Source organism: Protopterus annectens, chromosome 6.part1 (assembly GCF_019279795.1).
Source record: "Protopterus annectens isolate FY-2018-M chromosome 6.part1, PAN1.0, whole genome shotgun sequence".
Taxonomy (NCBI): domain Eukaryota; kingdom Metazoa; phylum Chordata; order Ceratodontiformes; family Protopteridae; genus Protopterus; species Protopterus annectens.
Window position 1 is genome coordinate 370,817,376 of NC_056738.1, and position 25,811 is coordinate 370,843,186.

Sequence of the window (25,811 nt, forward strand, 5' to 3'; positions counted from 1 at the left end):
CCTCCGATGGAGCTATAAATTTAGCACATTTTGGAAGGAAAGAAAGAAAGGAAAGCAATACAATCGTATTAAAACACAAGATAAACAGCTTTAAATGGCAGCAAGGTGCCAAAATAAATAATGAAACAAGACCAAACTTTCTTCAACTATATCAAGAAACCAAAGGCTGAAAGATTCAGGAGTGAGTGTGACATACTGGTAAGATAAGTGAACAGTATATATCCTAACATACGCAGCCAATTAATTGGAATGTTTAGAAATAGTTTTAAAATAACAAATTGGTATGGAAAGTGGATTTAGAATATAGAGATAATATACCACTTATCAACAATACAGAAACAGCCTAGCCTTGAATAAGGAGGATGCTAGGTTTCTGAGATCCGAAAACATTTTACGGGCACTCTTACATAATATAAAAAAATAAAATGCTACTTCTTCAAATAGGTTACTGAAAGATAGTTAAATACACCAGAAACGTAGTGGCAAGCAGTGGTGGCTCCTACTTACAAAAGAGGGCAGTTCAGATCCATACATGCTTGTTTAAAAGATGCTGGTTTAAAAGAATGACATCATGGATCTTCTACAGAAAGAAACATGAGAGCTCAACATCTTCATCAACTTCTTTTCCCCCTTATTTTTTGTTTTATTTTTTTTTTGCACATGGTGTAAAGGTGTCACATCAACAGTGATCATCACCTAGAGACAATGTTCACACCTCCAAGAGACTAGCCCTGCCATGGTTGTCCTTCAATACCACACAAACATACACTCAGCGTAACACAATACATCTAAAAAGAGAAGTCCAATATAGCTCTTTCAGTTTGGGAAGAAGAAACTGACACGTGTATGAAACAAATTACTTTATTTCTTGTGGTAATAAAGATGTGAGGACTCCTGCATCAAAAATCAATACAATTCAGTATAGGTCCTTCTCTCTAAACTTTATAGCATTCTTTGAACTAGTAAATGCTGCCTTAGATGAAAGTCTGACAGTTTACAAAGCATTTGACTTCCACATGTAAGTATATGCAGGTTTTCAGGAGAAGATAAAAAAAACTATTAAAACCAATTGTGACACAACTGGATTAAAAACTGGTTACTTAGACAATAGAGTAAAACTGACAACATATTCTCAGACACAGCACATATGGAGTGTCACAGGGCTCTGTGTACGGATTTTTATCATTTGGTGTTTTTTTTATTAGATTAAATAGTATGTGACAATAAAACATGACAAAATATGCCAATGACTTCAAGGTGGGAAACACGTTTACCTCCTCAGGACATGAAATGTGATGAAGGTGTTGTGCAGTATTCACCTATTGTTTTCTGACAAACAGTTTTGACACTCAACATGTAGTATCCTAAGGTTTGGGCCAAATACCATGAGCTTTGGTTACAACTAATGAGCGGATATTCAAAAGGGGTACTGTCACAAAGATCTCCAGGAAAACTGACAGATGACAGTCATAGCTTTGATCAAAATACACTGATAATAATTAAAACATTGGAGGCAGCACATCTAATAAATAAAAGGGCTGTCAGGGGAGTCCAATGAGAACTGTGCTTCATAATATGTCAATACAGCAAGGAACAAAGTACAGTGTAGGTTTCAGTCCTCTATATTAAGCATAAAAATATGCAACATACAGTTTGTGTTTGGTTTATAAAATGGGGCTTTACTCCACCAAGTAAATAGCAGCTGCTTTCAAGTTGTAAACATCAGTAACACTTTGAAATGGCAATAATGTGGCATCTAAAATGTAGAGGATTATGATCGGGTCTCTGAACATAACTAGCTTATGTGTTCAAGACAAGGATGTCAGGGACACATATGAAAAGATCATAATGGAGGGCAAAGGGTACTGATAAAGACTCTGGCCAGGGTGAAGTCAAGTTGGATGGGATCGATAACCTACAGAGGATTATGATCATGGCATGGATGCCAATTCATATCGCCAGCAAAGCTAGAGGCGCAAATTTTGACATCCATGTTGAGAAAATATAACTGGGTTATGATTGGACAAACCCAATTATAATCCTTTGCAGTGCATGGGACTTAATTTCTGTAGAACATTGGAACAGGTAAAGAAAAAAGTGTAGGAGTGCCAAGTGCTTTCCAGACCTTAAAGCTATTACATACTTACTGCTTCCAGACAGGGAGAGAGTGAGTGTCCACCACAGAAAAGTGCTAGGAAGTGCAAACAGCTTTAACAAGCCCTTAAATACTTCATTTTGCCTGAGTGAAGTGTTTAAGAGCCTTTTAAATGGTTTTGCACTTCCTACCACTCTTGTGGTCTGTTGTGACCACTAATGTTAATGTTTTAGCACAAGACTAGAACTTAACACAGTGATGGCTATTAAACACCTTTCTGACATCAGAAAGGTACTTTACCCTTCTTTGCCCCAGTTTTAGAGAGTAGTTGTGGTGCTTCATGAACTACATTGATTAGAATACATTTAATATCTTAAATAGAACATTTCCTATATGTAGACATATTGGAGCAGACAGTGCTATCAAGATTTACAGACAACTTATAGTACGGAACTTTCTACACAACAGTGAAGCACAGAAAAGTAAAGAAGCACTTACACTGCAGACAGGATATTCTGTTTCTTCCTCAGAATATGGCTGTAGGCAGAAAGAATAAGAATTTACTTTAATCCGCACCAAAAAACAGTGAAGCACTTACATGTTTTGAAGAGAGTTATACACTAAATTTAATACTGCAAACAATGAAAAATAACATGCATTTTGGGAAGGCTACAGAGGTACGACACTGATACGTTAATTTAATATTTTAGTACAATGAACTTGATTAGAAAGAAGACAGGCCAACAGGTAAATTAACCCGACTGGCATACATATCATCTGGCCACTTAAAAATTGTTGGTCAGTTCCTCCTAATGCTTTTCAACGTTCAGGGTCCAACTATATCAATCAATCACAAATTTAATTGGTCATTACAAGAAATAACACCCTGTACTTCAGTTTATACCACTGTTAGTGGTTTAGCAGACAGCATGTTTACCTTTGATACTGGGAAGTACAGAAAGCTGTGCGTTCTATTCCCACAAAGTGCTTTGTAGAGCACCATAAGGGGGTGTTCTATACTCCTGAGATACATCATCAATCACATAAGAAATTAAACTGAACGACAGAGGTATAAGCTAGTCCTTCTGAGGCACAGGGCCATTCATGAATTTGGTGCCCCTCTCAACTTTAAGTTCAGGTCCAAAAAAAAGGTGTTCCTTATCTACTTTAAACTGTTGGAAAATGCTTGCTTCAAGTGTAACAGAAGTGCTCAGCACTTCAGCCTTGACCACAACTGAACCACGCACACAGTGCTCAACTACTTCCACAAATCAATTATTAAAATTTATGCTGGTAATAAAAATTGTGTTCCTTCACATCCTGCACCTGGGCCCACTTTAATGTTAGCCATGCCTCTGATGAAACACTGTATGCAAAAGATGTCTTTTACTGTTTATTTTTGATGCAAGTATGCTCTCATGACAAACATTTTTAGTGGGCAGGTGCTTTCTGTAGTCTGCAGTATATTTCAACAAATGAACAGAATACAGCACAATCAATCACTGACTCAGTCACTCAAACACTAACTAAATGTGGTTATATTCAGGTAAAAGGTTGGAAAAGCATATAACAGAACACAAATATCATTTATTGTAGGATTATCAGCAATCACATACCCTAGTTTTTTTTCCTAAAAGTGATCTATAATGCAATCAAAGCCAGAAGGCACAGAATCAGGAAGTAATGGGACAGCTGCTCATATAGTAAACAAAATGGCAAGTTTATTGCACTTAATATGTACAGTTACACTGAAGTAACCACAGTAAAAACTACTTATTTTTGAACCATGAATCCCTCTTTACACCATTAAAGTATAATTACATGAAAAAAAAATGAACATGATTTTGAAGTGCCATCTGCCAGAGCTGGTGGTAGAACAGGTACAAGAAGTTGGTCGCAGGACATTTGCCAAAAGAGTAAGGGGCTTTTTATTAACAAACACACACACACCAAAAACTTATACACTTAACTAAAACATTACCTTTAAAATATTTCTTCAGAGCTTCTTCCAAAAACAAAAATAATAATTTAGCTTACATTTCAGTCTAAAGGAAACACCTAATTAAGTGCAACCCCATTTCTTTCAAAATGGCACTTTTAATTTCTTTACCAGTTTTTTTGTAATCCATTTCTTTTAAGTATGTCTGCACATACCTTCCAAACTATACACAGTCATCTCAAGTGGTTTTTTTTTTCTTTTGTTTAAAATTTCAAGAAATTAAGTATTCTTAGGCACATAAGGTAATTTGAAAAAGCATCTGACTGACAAAAAGAGAGTATTAATTTGTACCAATACATATAGCTGTAAAAGTCATGGAGGCTTCAGAAACACAGCACGCTGTGTAAACATGTTTCCAGCTGACTAAGATACCACTGTAGTGCTATAGTGGCATTCAGCTGCAGGTAGGTAGTACATAATTATGCACCAGACATCGCTGCATGTGGAAAGTACAGTTGTGTACTCTTACCATAAATGTAGATGTTCGAGTATGTTCACTGTTACAGTCATTACTGTAGGGTTCTTCCTGCTGGCAGCAGCCCTCGATCGGCCAGAGTCCCAAGGTTGGGTCCGACATCGGCTGAAGTCGCTCCTGTCCTGACGTCAGTGCACCAGGGGTATAAAGACCTCAGCTGACGCCATTTTCCCCAGTTTTTCTTGCCCCAGATGTCAGGTGCCCAAAAATAAAGGCCAAAAGCTTAATCAAAAGATTAAGCAAACATAAACCAGAACATTCCCAAATATCACCAGCAAAAACACCTCAGAGAAAAAAGAAGTGTCATGGTGACACAGAGGGCACTCAAAGAACAACAAAAGAGGGGATAGGAGGGAGGGTAACCCAGACTGTAACAGTGAACATACTCGAACATCTACATTTATGGTAAGAGTACACAACTGTACTATGTTCGTGGTTCACTGTTCCAGTCATTACTGTGGGGTTGAATCCCAAAGCTAAGAAAGGGTGGATGGAGAAGGAACAGAAGGGGTGGCTACAAAACCCTGCAGGACTGCAGAGGCAAAGCCTGCCCTAGATTTAGGAGAGAGAGGGAGGTTGTAGTGCTTAGAAAAAGTATGCACAGAACTCCAAGTTGCAGCTTCTAAGATCTCCTTGGTAGGAACTCCACTGAGAAAAGCTGCCGAAGTGGCAGTAGCTCTAGTAGAATGTGTTCTAACATTAACAGGAACTGGTTTACCATGATGAGAGTAACAGAACTTGATTGCAGTGGGCAATCCACTTAGAAATAGTTTGCTTAGTGATTGCTCTCCCCTGTGAAGCAGAAGCATAAGCCACAAACAATTGGTCAGATTTCCAGGTAAAAATGAAGCTGCCTGTGTATATCTAAAGAATGCAAAATACTTTCCTCTTCACTGAGGATTAGGATAAAAGGTAGGTAAATGAATAGTCTGATTCAAGGCTACTTTTGAAACCACCTTAGGCATAAAGGTGGGATTAGTCCTCAGGGACACCCTGTCCTGATGAAAAATAATAAAGGGTTCCACAGCCATGAGAGCTTTTAATTCCGAAACTCTTCTGGCAGAGGTAATAGCTAAAAGAAAAGCAGTTTTCCATGATAAAAACTTTAAATCTGTGGAAGCTGCAGGTTCAAAAGGAGACAAAGTTAACTTTTCCAAAACAAAGTTGAGATCCCAAGTGGGAACTGGTGCTCTTAAAGGGGGCCTTATATTCTTTGCCCCTCCGAGATATTGCTCAAGTAATGGATGAGAAAAGATTGGGGGATCCGTATTGTAATGTGCAGAAATAGCAGAAGCATGAATTTTGATAGATGAAAAAGATAGGCCCTTATGTAACATCTCTGTTAGGTATTGTAAAATCAGAGGAATGTTTGGAACTGCAGAATCAAAACCCTGGGCCGGAGTCCAGGAGCAAAATCTTTTCCATTTACCTGCATAAGATTTCCTGGTGCTGGGCCTTCTAGCTTCAAGGATTACGTCCAGTACCTGTTTGGTAAGGGTAAAGCTGTTTAAAGACCCTGGATCCTCCAGGCTGCTAGATTTAGAGTTTTGACATGGCTGTGCAGGATCTGGCTGTCTCGTTGAGACAATAGATGTGGAATTTGTGGCAAAATCCAGGGTGGACCCTGAGCCAGCTTCATCAGGGTGGAATACCAGAATTGCCAAGGCCAGTTGGGAGCCAGTAAAATCATTTGCAGTCTGTCCTGTTTGATTTTCAGAAGTACCCGTGGAAGAAGAGGCAAAGGAGGAAAAGCATATACTGAGAGGTGTTTCCAACTGATTGAAAGGGCATCCACTTTCCATGCTAGCTTGTGGTAGGTCCTCGTGCAGAACATTTGAAGTTTATGGTTTTGGGGAGATGCAAAAAGATCTATGTCCGGGCACCCCCACGCCTCCGTTATCCTGAATATCCGAACATCCAACATCCATTCGTGTGGATCCGAAAGATTTCTGCTTAGACTGTCTGCCAGAGTGTTGACCTTTCCTGGCAGGAATTGAGCTTGTAAGTCCACCTTGTTGGCTAGTGCTGTGTTCCACAGAGCCATGGCCAATCTGCACAGGGGGTAAGAGTGAGAGCCTCCCTGCTTGTTTATGTACCACATCACCGTAGTGTTGTCGGTCTTTATCAGTAATTGCCCCGGTAGAATAAGATCTTTGAAGGCTGTCAGGGCATTCTGTACAGCTAGCATCTCCTTCAAATTTATTTGCAGATGCATTTGGTCCTCTGTCCAGGCACCCTGAAGACATTTCCCTTGCATGTGGGCTCCCGATGCATAATCCGAAGCATCCGTTGTTATGACTTAATTGGCTGGAATGGGAAAGAAAGGCCTCCCCTTGTTCTGGAGACAGGCCTCGGCCCACCAAAGAAACTCCTGCCGGAGACCAGGCAAAATTGCGATCACTGTTTCCAAACTGTGACAATGCTGAGACCATACACTCTTGAGGTACCACTGTATCTTCCTCATATGCAGTCTTGCATATGGTATTAACAGAAGGCAGGATGCCATGTACCCCAAAGCCTGCAGAATTTTTCTTGCAGACAGCTGACTCATTAAAGCCAGATTTTTGAAATAAGAAGCCAGTTGCACTTTCTTGTCTGGTGTCAAATAAGCCATCTGGGTTGTAGTGCTCAGAAGCGCACCCAGGAAAGTAATCTGCTGCGTGGGCACCAGGTTTGATTTCTTTAGGTTCACCATGAACCCTAGGCACAAGAGAAGATGCTGCACAAATGCTAGATGCTGAAGTAAAGTCTCCTTGTTGTCCGCTTGAATGAGTCAATAGCCCAGATAAGGGTATATTTGAATTCCCTTCTGTCTGCAAAATGCCATTACTGGTGCCAGGCACTTTGTAAAGACCCTAGGCACAGTAGGTAAGCCAAAGGGCAGCACAGAGAACTGGTAATGCTTCGAGCCCGCTTTGAATCTCAGGTACCTTCTGCACTCTTGCCGTATGGGAATATGCTGGTAAGTCTCCTTCAAGTCCAAAGTCACCATCCAAGCGCTCTTGCTCAGCATAGGCAGCAGCTGCTGCAGAGTGAACATCTTGAATTTTGGAATTTCTAGGAAGGTATTCAATACGGAAAGGTCCAGGATTTGTCTCCATGTGTTTTCCTTCCTGGGAACCAGGAAAAGTATTGAATGAAACCCTTGCCCCATTTCTGAATCTGGTACCAATCCTATGGCCCTCATATCCATGAGGGACTGAACTTGCTGTTGTGCCTCTGCCCATTGATGCTTTGGCAGATCTGGCCATCCGTTTGATTTTATCACGGTATGGAAATGAAACCTGCAACCCCTTGAAACTATGTTCAGAACCCATTTGTCTTGGGTTATGCGGCTCCAATTGTGATAAAAAAAGAGAGATTTTTTCTCCCAAATGTGCATCCAGGAGGGGAGCCCCTGGAGCTAGTAAGGGAGAGTCAATGACTGTTTCCTGAAAGGTTGTGACCTATCTTCTCCTCCCTTGGGACAGGGGGCACTCCCCTGCTTACTTCTGAAAGGGGGCTGTGCCTGACCTCTACCTCTGGAATGCCTGTATCTGCCTCTCTGAGGTCTGTCTGAGCTCGGAAAGGACCAAGGTTTAGCTGGCCAATTCCTGCTAAATCTAGGGGGTTGTACCTGTAGAAAATCCTTAACTGTCTGCATATATTTGGCTTTGTCTTCCATTTTCTTCAATACTTCCTCAGCTTTGGCCCCAAACAAAACATTGTGCTGCAAAGGGGCATCTAAAAGTTTTGCTTTAACCTGCTCAGGCAAACTTTTCTCCATTAACCAAGCATGCCTTCTAATAACTGCGCCAGTTGCTGCAGCCCTGCAAGAAGCCTCCAAAGAATCAAAACCAAAGTGCAGGGTATGTTTATCCACCTGCTCAGTAGCATGCAATAAATCCTGTAATTCCTTATTGTCTGTACCATCAGAAACAGCAGACATCTTTTGCTTTAACACAGACAAAAGGTATTGCTGATATTTCAACATATGAAATTGACAATTCAAAGCTCTAATAGACAATGTAGCAGAAGTATAAACTTTTTTGCCCTATCTTTCCAAGGCTCTGGACTCTCAGTCAGAGGGAATAGGATTCTTAGCAGAGGCCGCTTTAACACCCTTAGGGCCCTGAGAAATAGTTTCTGGATCAGCTGAAGGATTCTTAAAAAGATATTTGTGGGAATCTGAAACCCTATAATACCTATCCGGTTTGACAGGAGCAGGAGGAAAAGAATCAGGAGAGAGAGATGCATCTGTAAAAACATCATCCACAATGTCCAATACAGGGGGAATAGCCAGGGGTCTATGCTGTGGGAGCAGAAGAAAATCCCTAAGCCTTTTCTTGGATTCAGAGTATTCCTGCCCTTCCCAGTGAAAATGCTCTCATATCATGCAAAGTTTCCTCAAATTAATAATCCTCAGGAGGAGAGGTCGAAGGAAGGGATTCTTCAGCATCAGAATCCTCATAAGGAGGGAAGGAATAATCCTGCTCAGAGGAAGAAGCAGAAGAAATTGAAACTTGATCTGAGGAATCATAATCTGGCTCTAGCCTAGGTCTCTTGTCAGGAGGGGGATGAGAACCCCTGATCATAGTTAACAGGTCTTCAGCCATTTTATGCATCTGTCTTTGAGGTCTAGGGCCCTGAACAGAAGGTGCCTGTGCATGCTGCTTTGTCTTTGCCTTTGTCCTTGACTGCAAAACTGGAGTCATCTTTACATGAAGCTGTGTACGCCTACAAACTCCCTCAGAAGCCGGTGCCTGCACAGCGGCTCCGGAGCCATCTGAGGGAGCATTATCCGGAGGTCTAGTCCCTGGAAATTCTGAAGGCCCCATCGACTCCTCACGGGAGTCAGTACAGGTAACCGGTTCAAAAGTGGCAGATGACAGGGGCTGCGAAAGTGCCTCACTGACGACTGACGAACTGGCAACCGGCTCTGGTTGAATAAAGTCATCCACTTTGGACCTCGGAGGCCTGTCTTTATCCTTGTGCCTCTTATACACTGCAGTAGCTGGATAAGAATCCGACGACATATTGCAATTAAATCTTTTTCCAAAATAATGGAAGGCAAAATCGTACCCAAGCCTAATAGTGCGTTGATTAAACTTAGCACAAAACCTACAATTAGCTACGTTGTGGTCAGGACCCAAGCAAGGTATATAGTAAGAGTGAAAATCCTTATGAGATATTTGCTTCCCACAAGAAATACAGTTATTAACTTTTTCTGACATCGAACTGGAGCAAGAAAATGGTTTCCCCAATGGGGTACTTAGCTTAAAAGAAGAAGTCTTCAGTACAAAAGCCACCAAAAATAAACAGGAGTCGGCCGACTGGCACTTGCGTACTGCTTTGCTACAGGCACCGCACGGCAAGAAAGACTGGGGAAAATGGCGTCGGCTGAGGTCTTTATACCCCTGGCGCACTGACATCAGGGCAGGAGCGACTTCAGCCGACGTCGGACCTGACTTTGGGACTCTGGCCAATCGAGGGCTTCTGCCAGCAGGAAGAAACCTACAGTAATGACTAACAGTGAACCACGATGAATATCATTAATACTTTAGTCTGGAAGCTAGACACTAATGCAAATTAGTTATGCACGCTTCTCCAAAGTCTTACATTGTGATTGGCATAGCATAATAGAATGATTTAAAGACAACCTCCACCCGTTTCACAGTGAAGTCATGGGAATGTACACTATTATTTTATGGTGTTCACCCACTGCAATCTATTGCAGGAGCATGACTGGTAGCACTGCAGCAGGGAAATACTGGGAGACTGTGTGTGTGTGTGTGTGTGTGTGTGTGTGTGTGTGTGTGTGTGTGTGTGTGTGGAGGGCATAACTGTGGCCTTCTAGGTCTGTTTGAATGTGCGTGTTGGAATACATGTATGTGAATATTTCTGTAAGACTGTGCAATGGCACTATTTGGGTTGGTAGGGGGAGCACTAGTGCAGTTGTTCTGACCATGTTGTGTGTTCACTTCATATGCGTGCAAAAGATCCACTAATGAGCTTCTGCACCATATGGTTCCAGCATGTCTCAAAATCACTTATCAATGTAAAGAGCTACCAGAGCTCCACTGCAATGCACTTCCAGTGATGTCTGTTAAATATCCACCTTCTTTGATATGAAACAAACAACACATTTCCAGTATTAAATGGTTTTCTTTAATAGTAACCTATTGACAGAGATACTGATCTGACTAAATAACTGAATACAGAAAACAACATGAATGCTCAGCTAGAAGAAATACTACACAAGGATAAAATAATATGACAGTTTTCCATTTAAAGTTGCATAGTGACAGAACAAATTTGAAGTAGTAAAGTACAGTTGTGTAGATACATTTACCATAACACTAGATGCTTGAATGATCACTGCTGCAGTAGCCTTAGCTATACTGGTTATAACCTGCAGAGGATATAACAGCTCTTCAACTTCCAAAGCCTCAGGGCACCTTCCACGCACCCAAACCATTAGTAAGCTGTGCTTACTAAAACGACAGGTTTGGGTGCCAAGCACTTTACAGCTTTCATCCTATCTGAGAGAGGGAAGCTGAGCCCTTTGAGGATATTGATAGGAACCACAAGAAAAAATGTCCACACATTAGCATAAAAATCACACCAAAAAACAAGGGGGATGGAGGGAGGAAGCAGCTACTGCAGCAGTGATCATTCAACCACCTACTGTTATGGTGAGTTTACTTACACAACTCTACTATATTCTCCATATTGATCACTGTTGCAGCAGCCTAAAAGCTATACGAGTAGATTACCAAAGCTTAGTACAATGAAACTGGTCCAGGTGCCCCTGTAAAATGGTCCTAACAAAGCCTGGCCTAGACTTGGAGAAGGCATCTAGCTTGTAGTGCTTTCTAAAAATATGTAAAGAGAACCAAGTTGCTGATTCTAGAATGCGTGGAGTCCAACCCTTTCCAAAACACCAAGGCCATGGTATAATGTGCCTTGACCCTGCCTGGAATAGTTTTGTTGTGGGAATAAAGTAAGGTAGTAACCCGAGGCAACCATTTGAAAATAATCTGCTTTGGCACAGGTTGTCCCTTCTTCTTACCTTCAAATGAAGAACTGTTTATAAGTTCTGAAAGATTTTGTTCTGTCAAAATAGTACCGGAGTTGTCTGTGGACATTATGGTATGAAGTATCCTTTTCTTCCTCATTTTGGTTTACAGGGAAGAACACAGGGAGCTGGATAGCTTGACTTGAAGTAAACTCTGATACTACTTTAGGAATAAAATAATGAGTTATCAAAGAAATAATGTCTGTGAAAAAAATACCTACCTACAAGAGCTTGCAACTAATACTGTTCTTGCTGAGGTTACAGCAACCAGTAAAATTGTTTCCATGTTAATAACCACAAGTCAACCAGATGAGCTGGTTCATCTGGAACAAATGTCACTAACACAACTGAAATTCCAAGAGGAGTCACCTGTTTTCTTGGAGGTCTTTTATACAATACCCCTTTCAAAAACATTTTTGACAGGGGAATACCTTGAATGAGGTGTCCATGGATAGACATTCTGAAATTAAAGATACATTTTGATGGAGAAGTTAGACAGGCCATGGGAAAGTAACTTACACAAATATTTTAAAACCACAGAAACACTAGCCCTGAGTTGGTAGTGGGTTATTGTCACTAACTAGAAAGCCTTTTCCATTTGTGAATATATGATCTTCTACTAGCAGGCTGTCTTTCCTCCATTAGTACCTGCTGCACATTCTCAGGAAACAGCTGCCTAGAAGGGATTAAAACACTATCATCCTGGCAGTCAACTGAAATGTCTGGGGTCAGAATGTATCAAACACCCTGTTCTTCTGTGAGTAGCTGCAATCTGTAAGGATGCTTGTGGAAATTGCTCCTAGCCAATTCCAAAATAAGGGATAGCCACTGCTGTCAAGGCCAGAAGAGAGTCACCATAATGACTTTGGGGATTCCTCCTGCATCTTCGTAAGTACCTAGCATATTAGCAGAAATGTTGGAAAAGCATAAGAAAGATGATTCCTGTCCAAGAAAAGGAAAAAGCATCTGTCTTCCTGGTCTTCTTGCATGGAGTCCTGGAGCAAAATTTTGCCAGTTGACTGTTCAGGGATGAGGCAAAACAGTTTACTAGAGGAACTCCCCAAAGATGAGTCAAGTCTTGAAGGCCCCCTGATGTTGTTTCCCTTTATGAGGGTTTGCCTTTGTCCTTCGTAGCTCGTCTACTACACAATTTTGCTCTGACTGAATGTCAAATTCCTATAAAGAGAGACTGTGCTGTAAAGCTACATCCCAAACTAATATGACTAGTTTGCACATGGGAGTAAGAGCTGATTCTCCCTAGCCTGTTTATGTACATCACTGTGGTATTATCTGAACAGCTGAAGAGGTCCTGAGAACTACGATGATTTAGACAGATGAGAGCCTTGATAAACATAAGAGATGCTAGCCCTTATGAGCTTTGGTCTGTCCTTATTTTCCCAGAGTCCTTGCACTTTTATTCCTCTTCATACTGCCCCCAAACAATGTTTGGGGCCATCTGTAGTATCCGACTGCTTTGGAGCACGAGGGGAGAAGGGGAGACCATCTTTCAGGGATAACTGCTGTCTCCAAGTAATCTCTCTTTTTATAACCCCCCCAAACTGGAATTTGAAAAGGTGAAGGATGTTGGTGCTGGGACCAAAAAGACTTCAGATTCCACTGGAGTCTTGTAAGAGGAGTCATGCAAATCATGGATGAAATGAGACCTAGAATTCTGAGGAATTCCCTCACCATGACCGAAGTCTAGGCTGGAAAACCCTGGAATAGATCTAAATATAGATCTATTTTTTCCTGTCGAAGAAAAGCTCTTTATACCAAGGTGTCTAGCACATACCACAGAAACACAATCCTGAGTGATGGAGTCCAAAAAGACTTTTGAAGGTTCTGTTGGAATTCCAGCCTCTACAGGAGATCTCTTACCTAGGTGAGATGGGATCTGCAAAGATGAGCAATTTGTCCAAATATGGAAAAATGTGGATCCCTTGTAGCTTGCAATGGGCTACAACTAGAGCCAGACACTTAGCGAACACTGAGCAGTGGCCAGCCAAAGTGCACAGCAGAGAACTGATCAGGTTTTGTGTACCTGGGCCATATTACGAAATGCCTGACATCTGGATGAATGGGAAACTGATGATCCACTGTTTAAATCTAAGGTTAGTAAAAAACTTAGATGAGAAAGAAAGGGTAACAAGTTGTGAAGTGAAAGCATTTTGAAATTTTGTACTATTACAAACTAGTTTATAAAAGATCCTGAACTAGTCGCCAGGAATTTTCTTTCTTTGGCAATAAAAACATTATTGAATAAAATCCTTTTCCCAGCTGGGAATGAGGAACTGCTTCTATTATCTCATAGGACAGCATGTGATAGTAGGAAACAGAAGTGCTTGATATGGCAGATGTGAAGGAATCCCCTGGAAAAGGAGGAATTTCTTCTCACTGCCAGTTGTATCCTGGGATGAATAGACTTCAAACCCATTTGTCTGAAACAGCTTGTTGCCAGAGAGAAATGGAGATTCAGATTTTCTTGAAGGAATAAGGGACTGCCAGAGTACAGGGAGAACTAGATGCCTTATATAATCATTCTGCATTATTTGACTGTTCTTTGTTCTTGTGGAGCTCCTATTTTCTTTTTGGAACCTCCCTACAACTGCCTTTTAAACTCCCAAGACTGACATGAGTGGTTCTTCCTTGCCGACTGAAGGGACTCCCAACACATGCAGAGGACAGTACAGTTGTGTAAGCACTTACCATTACAACAGATGTCCTGAAGATCACTGTTGCAGTATTTTTAACACACAGGTTATCATCACTGTCTGTCTGGCCAGGGTACCAAAGCTTTACTTTCCCAGTATCGTACATTTGATGTGTGACCACAGCTTGCAAGAATAGGGGTACAGAGGTGGATGTAGGAGCATAATTTCTCAGGCCATCTCTAAGCCAGTGGCCTGTAGACCCCTGAGGCAGAACACTGAACAGCTAGGAGAAGCACAGTTTGAAGTGGTGTGAAAGCCCCCTCTATTCTAGGGTGTTTCCCACAGGATAGGAACAGAGGTAGAAAGAGTATATAGAAAGACAGAGAGTAAATAAGGAGAAAATTAAGTGTAGAGAGAAAGGAGGGTGGGGAGGTATACTGCAACAGTGATCAGTAGGACATCTATCTACTGTCATGGTAAGTTCTTACACAACTGTACTATGTCCTGACTGAAATCACTGTTGCAGTATTCCTAACACATGGGTGATTCCCACACCTAAAGGGAAAGTAAGGCTGGTTGGCTAAAAGGCAGTAGAACTGCCCCAAAGGCCATCTAGAACTCACCTAGCAAAGGTAGCTTTGGACCTTGAAAAGGCATCAATCCTTTAGCGTTTAGTGAAAGTGTGCAGGGATGACCAGGTGGCAGTTTCCAGTATGGACCATGTGCCCAGTCCTTTGTAGAAAGCTCCAGAAGCTGCTACTATGAGGGTATGAGGGCAACAACTTGCCATGCAGAGAGTAACAAAAGGAGACTGCCTTAGAGATCCAGCTTGCAATGGTTTGCTTAGTTTAGTGTCCATGAAAGAAACAGTTGATTGGATTTTCAAACTGATTTTGTTTTGTCCAAACAGAATCATAGCTGTCTGTGAATGTCTAGAGAATGCAATATCTGTAGGTTGGGAAAGAAGGTAGGTAGGTAGGTTTATGGCCTGTGACAGATAACACATCGATTACTTTATGCATGAATGAAATATTAGTCCTGAGGTTCAACCCTGTCTTTCTGAAACATAAGAAAAGAATGGCCATGAGTGCAAGAAGCTCTGATACTCTACTAGCAATTAGGATAGTTTTCCAAGTGCAGAATTCAAGGTTTGCTGTTGCTGCTGGTTCAAAAGGAGGCAAGGCAAACTTTTTCAGCACAAAGTTGAGGTTCCAAGTAGGGGCACTAGGGCTTTCTAGGTGGTCTAAGATGCAGGACCCATATAAGGAATAACGACCTCACATCTGGACATAAGTGGGAGAATGAGAGGTAAGCAGGTGGAGATGGTTGACAGGTGGGCTTTGAGAGAACAGGTGAGAACTGTATGTAAGAGAGCTCACACAGATATTTCAGAATGGAAGGTACCTCAGATTGTTTGGGGTCCTGTCCGTTCCTTTAGCGCCAATAGGAGAATCTCTTCCATTTGGCTACGTAAGATTTTTGAGTGGTGGGTCTCCTAGCTTCTTGGAGAACCTTAATATACTCAGGAAAACTGTGCTTGTAAGGAATTAGAATCCTTGCATCCACATAGTTAGGTTTAGGGATGACACATTGGGGTGAAGCAATAACCTTTTCTGTTATGTGATGAGATCTGCTTGGTGTGGCAGTTTGTACTACTTGCCCCTGGTGGTGTGGCAGTTTGTACTACTTGCCCCTGGTTAGAATAAAAAGGAGAGAACCAATATTGTCTAGGCCAAGAGGGAATCACTAGCCAGAGATTTTTTTTTGGGTCCTCAGAAGACCTGCTGGAATGAGAGGTAGTGGAGGGAAGGTATAGAGGAACTTTCCTGTCTACTGCAAAGTGAAAGCATCTGTCCAAGCTGAAGGGAAAGGGTCCCCAGTGCAAAATAGTGGAAACTGTTTGTTGGTCTAACGAAAACAGATCCATCCAAGTACCTATGACAATGAAGGATGTCCTAGAAAACCTGTCTGTTCAGGGTCCATTCATGATGGCCTTCCAGGGACCTGCTTAAAGACTCTGTCAACACACTGTCCTGTGATGGGATGTATGCGGCTATGAGCAACGTGTGTTTTTTTTTTTTTTTGGTGGCATGGTCCCAGGCTTTCTGTGCCATTCTGTACAATTGTTAATATTTACTCCCTCTTTGCTTGTTTATGTACCACATTACTGTGTTATTTGGGTACACTTGTAGGGTAGCTGGTTTCTAGATATGTGAAAAGACCTGAAGAACCTGGCTGAGGGCCCTCATTTCCTTTATGTTGATGTGTTCCTTTAGCAATGTTGGCTGCCATCTGCCTGGAAGTCATTGGGTGCCTGTCCAGGACCTGCGAGCTTCATCCGAGGCATCTTTATATATTTCATGATTGAGGACTATAGCTGTGAAGGGAAGCACTAGGCCAAGTTTCAACCTGATCCCTCCACCATAAAAGTTTCTATCTGATACAGGGTACAAGGTGAATCACCACGTCCAGAGGGTGAGAGCGCTGAGAAACTATTTTCAAGTACCAATGGATTTTCCTCATAAGCATGCTGGCTAGGTGGAGCATGGGGATAGTAACCACCATGAACCCCAGAGCCCTCAGGATCTCACTGGCTGAGGGAGGCAAGGTTGTGGAAGTAGTCTATAAGGCCCTGCACCTTCTCTTGAGGTAAGTAGGCTTGCATTCTTTTTGTATGCAGCCTGCAGCTCGGCAAATCTAGGTCCAGTATACAAAAGCTTCTAGTCACTGCTAGGTACGTGGAATGTCCGATGTTGGCTGAGGGAGCATGGGCCAATAAAAGTGACATCTGCACGCATCTTTCCTCAGAAATGAATGCCCCAGTCAGATCCCTGTGTCTCAGGATAGCTGTTTAAGTCCTATGTCATCCAAGAAGGGACAGTTTATTGAAAGAAGGGGGGGGGGGGATATTGCAACATGGAAGAGAACATTTGTGGTTATGGGTAAGATTTTACACAACTATTCTGTCTTTCTATGTTCATGTTGCAGTATTCCAAATCCTTTGGCGAGTGCCAGACCTCAAAGGGAAGAGGAGGGAGGAGGCTGGGAACTGTTCTAGAAATCCATGAAAGAATGCCCTGGCAAATCCAGCTCTAGAAGTCCATGTAGCTGCCTCTAGAATGGAAGCAGTGTCCAGTCCCTTGAAGACTCCAGAGGAAGCTATAGCCCTAGTAGAATGAGCCTTAACTTTGGATTTTAGATGTTTTTCATGGTATGTGTAGCAGAAGGTAACGGCCCTGGAAATCCAGGCAGAGATAGTCCTGTTTTGTCACTGCCTTTCCCAGAGCCCTGGGAAGAAAGGAGACACACAATTGGTCTGATTTTCTAACTGACTTGGTCTTGTCAAGGTAAAATCCAAGCTGACTGTGAACATCAAGGGAATGCAAGACTCTTTCAATGTCATTCTGTGGATGTGGAAAGAAGGTGGGCAGGTGAATACTTTGGTTTAAGGATAGCTCATTGACCACTTTGGGCATGAAGGAGGGACTGGGTCCTAAGGGTCACCCTATCCTTGTGGAAGGCAAGAAAAGGAGGTACTGCCATGCGGGCCTATAGCTCTGACACACTTCTGGCTGACATTAGGGCTACCAGGAGTACAGTTTTCCAAGTACAGTGTTTCAGAGAAGCTTTAGATGCTGGTTCAAAGGGGGCAACCGTGGGCTTCTCTAAAACATAATTCAGGTCCCATGGGGGGTGGAACCGGCTTCCTGGGGGGCCTGAGATGCAGTACTCCCTTTAAGAATAACTCTGCAGGTAGCCAAGATGATAAAGTGGGATCAAGAGGCATACAAGCCAAAATTGTGGCAAGGTGGGCCCTTATCTGTGTTAACTCTGTATGCAAGAGTTCACGCAGATATGACCGTACCAAGGGAACTTCACCTTGAAAAGGGTCCAGCTGTCTTTGTAGACACCACAAGGAGAATCTTTTCTACATAGACAAATAAGATCTCCTGGTATTAGGTTTCCTGTCCTCCTGAAGGACTGTAAGTACATCTTCTGTGTAAAGATGTCTGTAAAGGATCAAAATTCTATCACCCACAGAGTAAGGTTCAGAGACTCTAGGTGGGGATGGCTTAAGGATATCTTGTCCTGTGTGAGAAGGTCCACTCTGTGAGGTAACTTGGGATGAGTGCCCCTGGCTAAATGCAGAAGGAGGGGGAACCAATGCTATCTTGACCAATAGGGAGTCATCAACAAGATTTTTGGTTTGTCCTGCTGGACTTTCAGTAGGACTGTTTGAACAAGTGGAAGGGGGGGTTGCATTGAAAAACTTCCCTTATTCTGCACCAGATGAAAACTTGGTCTTGTGAGGGATTTAGATTGGACTTGGGCTAACTGATGTTGAATCCCAGTGCTTGCTTGACTGATATAACTGTTTGTAATTGGCATTGTAGGGTCCTGGAACATTCTGCCTGAATCAGTAGGTTGTCCGGGTATGGGAATATTTGAATCCCTTGGGGCCTACAGTAGGCAATCACTGGACCCAAGCACTTGGTGAATACCCTTGGTGCTGGACCCAAGCACTTGGCGAATACCCTTGGTGCGGTAGAGAGCCCAAAGGGCAAAGCAGAGAACTGAAAGTGTGTGGAACTCTCAGAAAAACGTAAATATCTCCTGTAGTTGGTAATTATAGTGCTGTGTAGATAAGACATCCTTTATGTCCAAGGTGGCTAGGAATCCTTGAGGCATTACCAAGGGAAAGAGGGTCTGGAGGGTAAGCATATGAAAGGTGGGTACTTACAGGATAAGACTGAGGTTGGAGAGATCTAGGATTGGTCTCCATGGTACATCCTTCCTTGGGACTAAGAAGAGTCTTGAGTAAAATCCCCTTCCCTTTTCTGCCAGGGGGGCAGGTTGTATTGTCCATTGAACAAGCAGACGGTCTATGACTGGCTGGAAAAGAAGGAGTTATTCTTTGGGTGGCTGTGTGATGCCCCTCAAAAAGGGTGGGGTGATCCAGGTCATAAAATAACCCTTTTCTATAATGGATAAGACCCACCTGTTTGAGGTAATGATTTTCAAAATTGGAAGACAGTGAAAGAGCCGTAGGGACAGGGGAATGAAAATCAGGGGAATTGGGCAGCAGAGGCAGGTAGTCAAAGACTACCTGCCCTATCCTGCAACTGTGGTTTCTGGGCAGGGGGTCTGGAAGGAGTCTGTTTGCATTCTGGTAATCTTTCTGCCCCTGGAAGGTGGGGGTGGAGCAGAGTGTTTTCTGATGAACTGGGTTTTGGAGGGGTAGTTCCTATGAAATTTGGGTACAGCAGATACAAACAAGTGCTTTAAATCCTGTAGCTCCTTTCCCTTTTGTTGAAGAGGTTTTAATAACTTATCAACTTTTGTGCCAAAAAGGGCAGAGTTATCTGGGGGGGGGGGGGGGGGGCATCCAGAAGTTTGGCCCTTATGTCATCAGGGAAAGGCTGTAATATTAGCCAAGAATATCTTCTCAGGACTGAAGCAGATCTGGCAGAAGCTTCTGCAGCATCATAACTACATGTAATTGAACGTCTAGTGACCCGGGAAGAGGGGGAAAGGAAGCTAGAAATTTGTGCCTTAGATGGAGAATCAGGGAGGTCTGATAAGAGCTTGGTGGCCTGGGCCAAAAGGGCTATGGCATATTTTGACAAGCGTGTCTGGTAATTCACTGCCCTGAAGCCCAAAGTAGCATAAGTATATACTGTTTTGCCAATACACTCCATGGCCTTGCTGTCCTAGTTTGTGGGGAGGACAGATGTGACAGGAAGCAGTTTGGAAGGCTTATCAGCAGAGACTGTGACTGTACCAGGGTCTGCAAACTGGGCAGAAATTTGGCCCCCTCAGAGTCTTTATAGAACCTGTTGGACCTTTAAGTGGCAGAGGGTCGTGAATTTGGGTTCACAAAAGCTGCACTGAAAGCATCCAAGAAAGCAGGCAAGACAGAAGGAGCAGGCGTGTCCGTATGCAGGAGATCATAGTATCTCTTTTGGACCTCTGACATCTCAGAGGAATCCTACTTAAATTCTTTCATTTTATAAATGATCTCGCCAAAAGTGAGATCCTCACCTGGAGAGTGTATCAGCAGAGTCTTTGTCTGGGGATGCATAGTGAAGGGGAGATGGAATCTGAGACACATAGGAAAGTGGGTTCTCTGAGGAGGAGTCACAGGAATCCTCAGCATCAGGTTGCGTGATATCTTCAACCTGTGGCCTTGGACTAATAAGTGGAGGGGCAACAGCAGGGACGTTGGGTGGAGGAGGTGTAGCAGCGGGTTCAGGGCTAGAAACTTTGTCCTTTCTGGGTGGCTCAACGGACTGACCGGACGGCCCTGCAATAGCTAGCGCTAAGCATTTGAGATGCTGGTTTTCTAAATAAATGTTGAGGGTGTGGAGTGTCGTAGGGACGAAGTCCTGACAGATCACACACATTTTATGGTTGTGAGTAGGCCCTAAACAGAAAATGCAGAGCTCATGGATGTCCTTATGGGGGATCTGACGTCCATACCTGCACTTTCCTTTTCTGGATGACATGAACCAAAACAGACATGCAGTGATCCAAAAGAAACAAAACGGCCCCAATGGGGTACTTATCTTTAAAAGAGAAGATCCAATGGCAGGAAGAGCTGACGTTCAACAGGCAGCAGAGACCTTCTGAGGAAATGTATGTGCAGCCATCACTTTTATGGCCCATGCTCCCTCAGCCAATGTCAGATGTCTCGCGTACCTAGCAGTGACCAGAAGCTTTTGTATACTGGCCGGACATTCGGGTATTAAGCAGAGGATAACCCAAGGGTTTAGAATATTTCAGCATGAGAATAGAAGGACATCACCCAGTACAAAACCTGAGGAACCTCTTGCAAGGGGTCCAAATTGGTATATGGATGTAAGCATCCTTTAGGTCTAGGAATAGTAGAAAAGCCTAAGGCAGAATGAAAGATAGCAGTGTGTGTAATGAGAGAATTTTGCACATTCACAATTTTAAAAAGGTGTTTTAGTTAGGAGAGATACAGTATGGGTCACCACAGCCCTTCTCTCCTTAGCACTAGGAAAAGTCTGGAAAGCCAGGGGGAAGGAGGTTATGGACAGTCACAGATTTCTAGCCAAGGGGAGGCCCCCTCTGTGGTTTATTTGGGGATTCTTTTTTGGGGGGAGCCTTTTTCAGTTTCTGGCTAGGCCTGGGTCTCCTTCTTACAAGAGGGGTAATTTTAGTTGGTTAATTCCTTTGCTACCTATATGCAGAGATTAACAGAAGTTGTTGGCAGTCCTTCATGCATTTACCCTGCTCTTGAAAGTTTTTGAAATAGTTAGCACCCTGGAGGCCAAACAAGAGATTCGTATCCAATGGGGAATCTACTATTTTGTTTTCAAGTCTTCAAGAATAGATTTGGCTATGTAAAGAATTGTTGTGTAAAATCAGGTCTATATTAAAATCGCGAAAGCTTACTTTCGCTCAAAGTAATAGACACATAAATGTCGAAATCCAAAAACAGCAAAGGACGAAAAAAGTGACATTGAATGTATTCCCGGAAGCAACAGCGCCATACAGGTAAGGTAAACCCAATGGAACAAACCTAAGGCAAAACACTTTTTAAAATGTTTTTGCAGGGGGGTTCAGGGGGGCAAGCCTCCCCTGCACCCCCCCCCCCACTTAAATATACCAACTCCGAGACCGCACTACAATGGGGAAAAGGATTTATTTCCTCGTCTCCACGATCACCCTGTTGGCCAAAAAAAGGACATTCGACATTCCAAATTCGCTTTTTTCGCTCTTCGCTATTTTAGGACTTGTGTCAATGAATGTGGATTCGCGAAAGTAAACTTACTTTCGCGATTCTAATATAGACCCGTAAAATCTTACCATAACCTTAGATGTCCTTCTCTTCTATGTTGCAGTATTCTTAATATGAGGGAATCACTGCAAAGGCAGTCTCTATGTTTGGCCAGTGTACAAATGACTAACTGCTACAGGGTACGTGGGACACTGCACGGAGGCCAGCAGCCAGCATAGGCCATAAAAGCAACATTCACATGTACCATCCTCAGAACTGAAAGTTCCAGTAAGAACACCAGCCTAAGGAACAAAAGAAGGTAACCATACATCCAGGGAAAAAGACATAAATCAGAGGGAAGGTGGGAAGGAAAGAATACTGCAACATAGATGAGAAGGACGTCTATGGTTATGGTAAGATTTTATACAACTATTCTATGTCCTTCTACTCTTATGTTGCAGTATTTTTAGCATGAGGGAGAGTACCAAAAGTCATGAATAAGAAAGGTAGGGGGAAGGAGCAGAGGTGCTTTCTAAAAAGCCACGGAGAATGGCTCTAGCAAAGCCAGCTCTAGATTTGGAGATGCCATCCAGTTTATAATGTTTAGTGAAGGCCTGAACAGATAAACCAGATAGCTGCTTCCAAGTTGGAGTTGGTATCCAAACCTTTGAAAAAAGCACGTGAAGATGCCACAGCTCCCGTAGAGTGAGCCTTAGCAGGAGTAGAAAGGCTCTTGCAATGAAAAACATAACAAAAGGAAATGGCCTTAGAAAACCAAGTGGAAATGGTCTTAGAAACAGGCACTCTCAAAGTCCTGGGATGAAAAGAAACAAAAAGTTGATCAGATTTCCTGATAAACAAGTTGGATTTTGCTTGAATAAAACTAAGGCTATGCACATCCAAGGCGTGTAGAACTCTCACTAGATGACTGTGGAGAGGGGGAAAAAAGTGGGAAAATGAATAGACTGGTTAAGTGACAACGCATTTACAACCCTGGCCATAAAAGAAGAATTAGTATATAAAGAAACCCTACCCTTTTAAAATCAGGAAGAGGGGAGAAGCCATCAAGGCTTGAAGTTCAGACACCCTATGATGGCTAGTAATAGCACAATCTTCCAAGTACAGTGTTGCAGGGTAGCTGTAAGCTGCAGGTTCAAATGGAGGCATACTGAGTTTTTCCAAGACAAAACTGAGGTCTCAAGGAGGAGGAACAGGCTTCCTGGGAGGTCTGATGTGAAGGACACCTTTAAGGAAGGATTTAACCTCAGGTTTAGAGGCCAAAGGAGGAGACAAAGGCAGACAGGCAGAAATGTCTGATACACTAGCTTTTACTGAGGAATAAATCATCCCAGCCTTCGGCAGTTCACACAAGATATAACCAGAGGGATATTCACAGAAAGTGGATCTAGTTTCCTGCAGACCACTAAGCATGTCCACTGAAAAGAGGTGTCTGAAGGGAATCAAAAGCCTATCACCCACAGTGTCAGACGTAGAGTTGACAGGTGGGGGGGGTGCAAGAGAGATCCCTTGTCTTGTGTGAAGATCCAGCCTGTGAGGTAACTTGTGATGACTGCACTTATCTAAATGCAGAAGAGGGAACCAAGTGCTCTCTTTGCCAAAAGGGAAGTCACCAGCAATATTGTTGGTTAGTTCTGCTGCTGAATCTTCAGCAGAACTTTCTGAATAAGAGGAAAGTGGAAGTGGATAGAAAAATATCTCCTTCCATGAGAAAGGGCATCCACCTTACACACCGGGTCTGGAACTCTGGCACAAAAGTTTGGAAGTTGTCTGTTCAAAGGGGAGCTGTGGACAATGTCCAGAAACATCCCCGTAAAGCATCCATTCATGGGATTGAGTCATGGACCTGCTCAGAGTGTCTGCCACTACCTTCTGATTGGAGATGTAACACTACCTCAAGGGTGACATGGTACAGAGTTGGCATTTTCCATGCCATGAGAGCTAGCCTGTTCAGGAGGTGTGATTTTGCCCCCACCCATTTGTTTACATAACAAAGAAATGGGGTGTTGTCTGGACAAAAAAGTTAAAAATCTGTAGAGCCAACAGCAGGCCTCTCATCTCTTATGTTTATGTGCTTCTTCCTTTGAGAAGGGGACCAAAGGCTGCCCCCCAACCCATGTCTGAAACATCTGTGAACTGTCTGTTGAACTGAGAGAGGAAGATGCAGAGGAAGGCCTGGGTTCAGGGAAATCTGTTGAATCTACCAATGAAGTTCCCTCTTCAGACAAGGAAGAAGAGGGACAACAAAGTCCAGTGGGTGCTCATGTTGGCTCCGAACTGACTTGAAGTACCACTGACATTTCCTTGTGAAGTTTGGCCAGAAACAACATGGGGATGGTGGGTGCCATGAAGCCTTGAAGGCAGAGAAACTCCCTGGCTGTAATAGACTGCAGAGGGAGAAGGTCTTGTAAGAAATTGGTTAGTGAGAACTTTCTGAGGAGGCAGGGAGGCCAACATATGATCTGTCTGGTTTCTGCATCCCAGGAAGACGTGGTCCTGTGAATGGGTAAGGAAAGATTTTTGGAAGTTTATTGTGAAACCCAGTTCCAGTCTCTGCAGAAGGGAAATACTGAAAAGGATTCTGTTGTAAGGTCTCTGGAAGGAGTACCTGGAGCAGATCATTGTCCAGATATGGAAAGATCTATATTCCTTGGAGTCTGCAATAAGCAATCACAGGAGCCAAGCATTTTGTAAATAGCCTTGGTACTGTAGAGAGACCAAAGGGCAAAGCAGAGAACTGAAAACGTGATGAAGCATGAAAAGGGGATAAATGGGAATGTGAAGACGGTCATTCTTGATGTCCAAGGAGACCATAAAGGCTTGTGGGAAGGATGAGGGGAAACCAGGTATGCACAGAAAACATGCGGAAGGTTAGGAGCTTAAGGAAGGCATTAAGTTGTGAAAGACCCAGAATGAGTATCCAAGTGCCATCTTTTCTGAGAACAGAACATCCTGGAATAGTAACCTCTTCCACTTTTGTGCAGTGGAACTTCTTGAACAGTTCCCTGGGATTTCAATACCTGGAGCATCTCTGGAAAGAAAGTACAGTTGTGTACATTTACCATAAATGTAGATGTTCGAGTGTATTCACTGTTGCAGTCATCACCTGTGGTAGCCCTTGGTTGGCCCGAATACCAGAGTCAATGTTTTTGTGCACCGGCTGTCGTCGCCTGTAGTAGTCTGACGTCAGGGTGTCAGTGCTATAAAGCAAGGCAGCTGATGTCATTACATCACTTTTCTTGCCCTAACCCATCAGAAGTACAGGGGAAGAAAGAGAAGTGGTCCTGGTGGTTAAAAGCCACCTAGGGAAGCTCATGTTCCCCTAGGGGAAGATGCTCTACCCTACTGAATTGCTCCCTACTGGAAGGCCACACTGAAGAAACCTCAACCAAGGACATTCTTAAAACAATTTAAACTCCCTTCTCCCAGCAAGGAACTTGTCTTGGAACTTGTGATCCAGCCCATCCTGCTCTACCCTACTGAATTGCTTCCTACGGGAAGGCCACACTAAAGAAAACTCAACCAAGGACATTCTTAAAACAATTTAAACTCCCTTCTTCTCCCATCAAGGAAATTGTCTTGGAAGTATGTGTTACTCCTAACCTTGTAAAACTTTCAGGTAGTAGATACCTACTAGTAGGTCGTAGTGTGCATCCCTGCCAGGTTAGCCTGCAGCCAAAACTCCCCCTATCCAAACCTTTTGGTGTCTTTTGACCAACCCTCCCCTCCCTATCTATTTCTACACGTTTACTGTCTCACAATAAGCTGCCTC

The 25,811-nt window shown here is 43.0% G+C and overlaps 1 protein-coding gene across 1 annotated transcript in view; it reads right to left on the reverse strand.

Moving 5' to 3' along the window:
* The window catches only part of LGALS12 (galectin 12), a 588,927-nt gene that overhangs the window by 185,710 nt on the left and 377,406 nt on the right, over nt 1–25,811 (reverse strand). Inside the window, exon 5 of the mRNA XM_044075786.1 lies at nt 2,594–2,632. Within this exon, the coding sequence (XP_043931721.1) occupies nt 2,594–2,632 (39 nt within the window). The remainder of the gene's footprint in view (nt 1–2,593; nt 2,633–25,811) is intronic.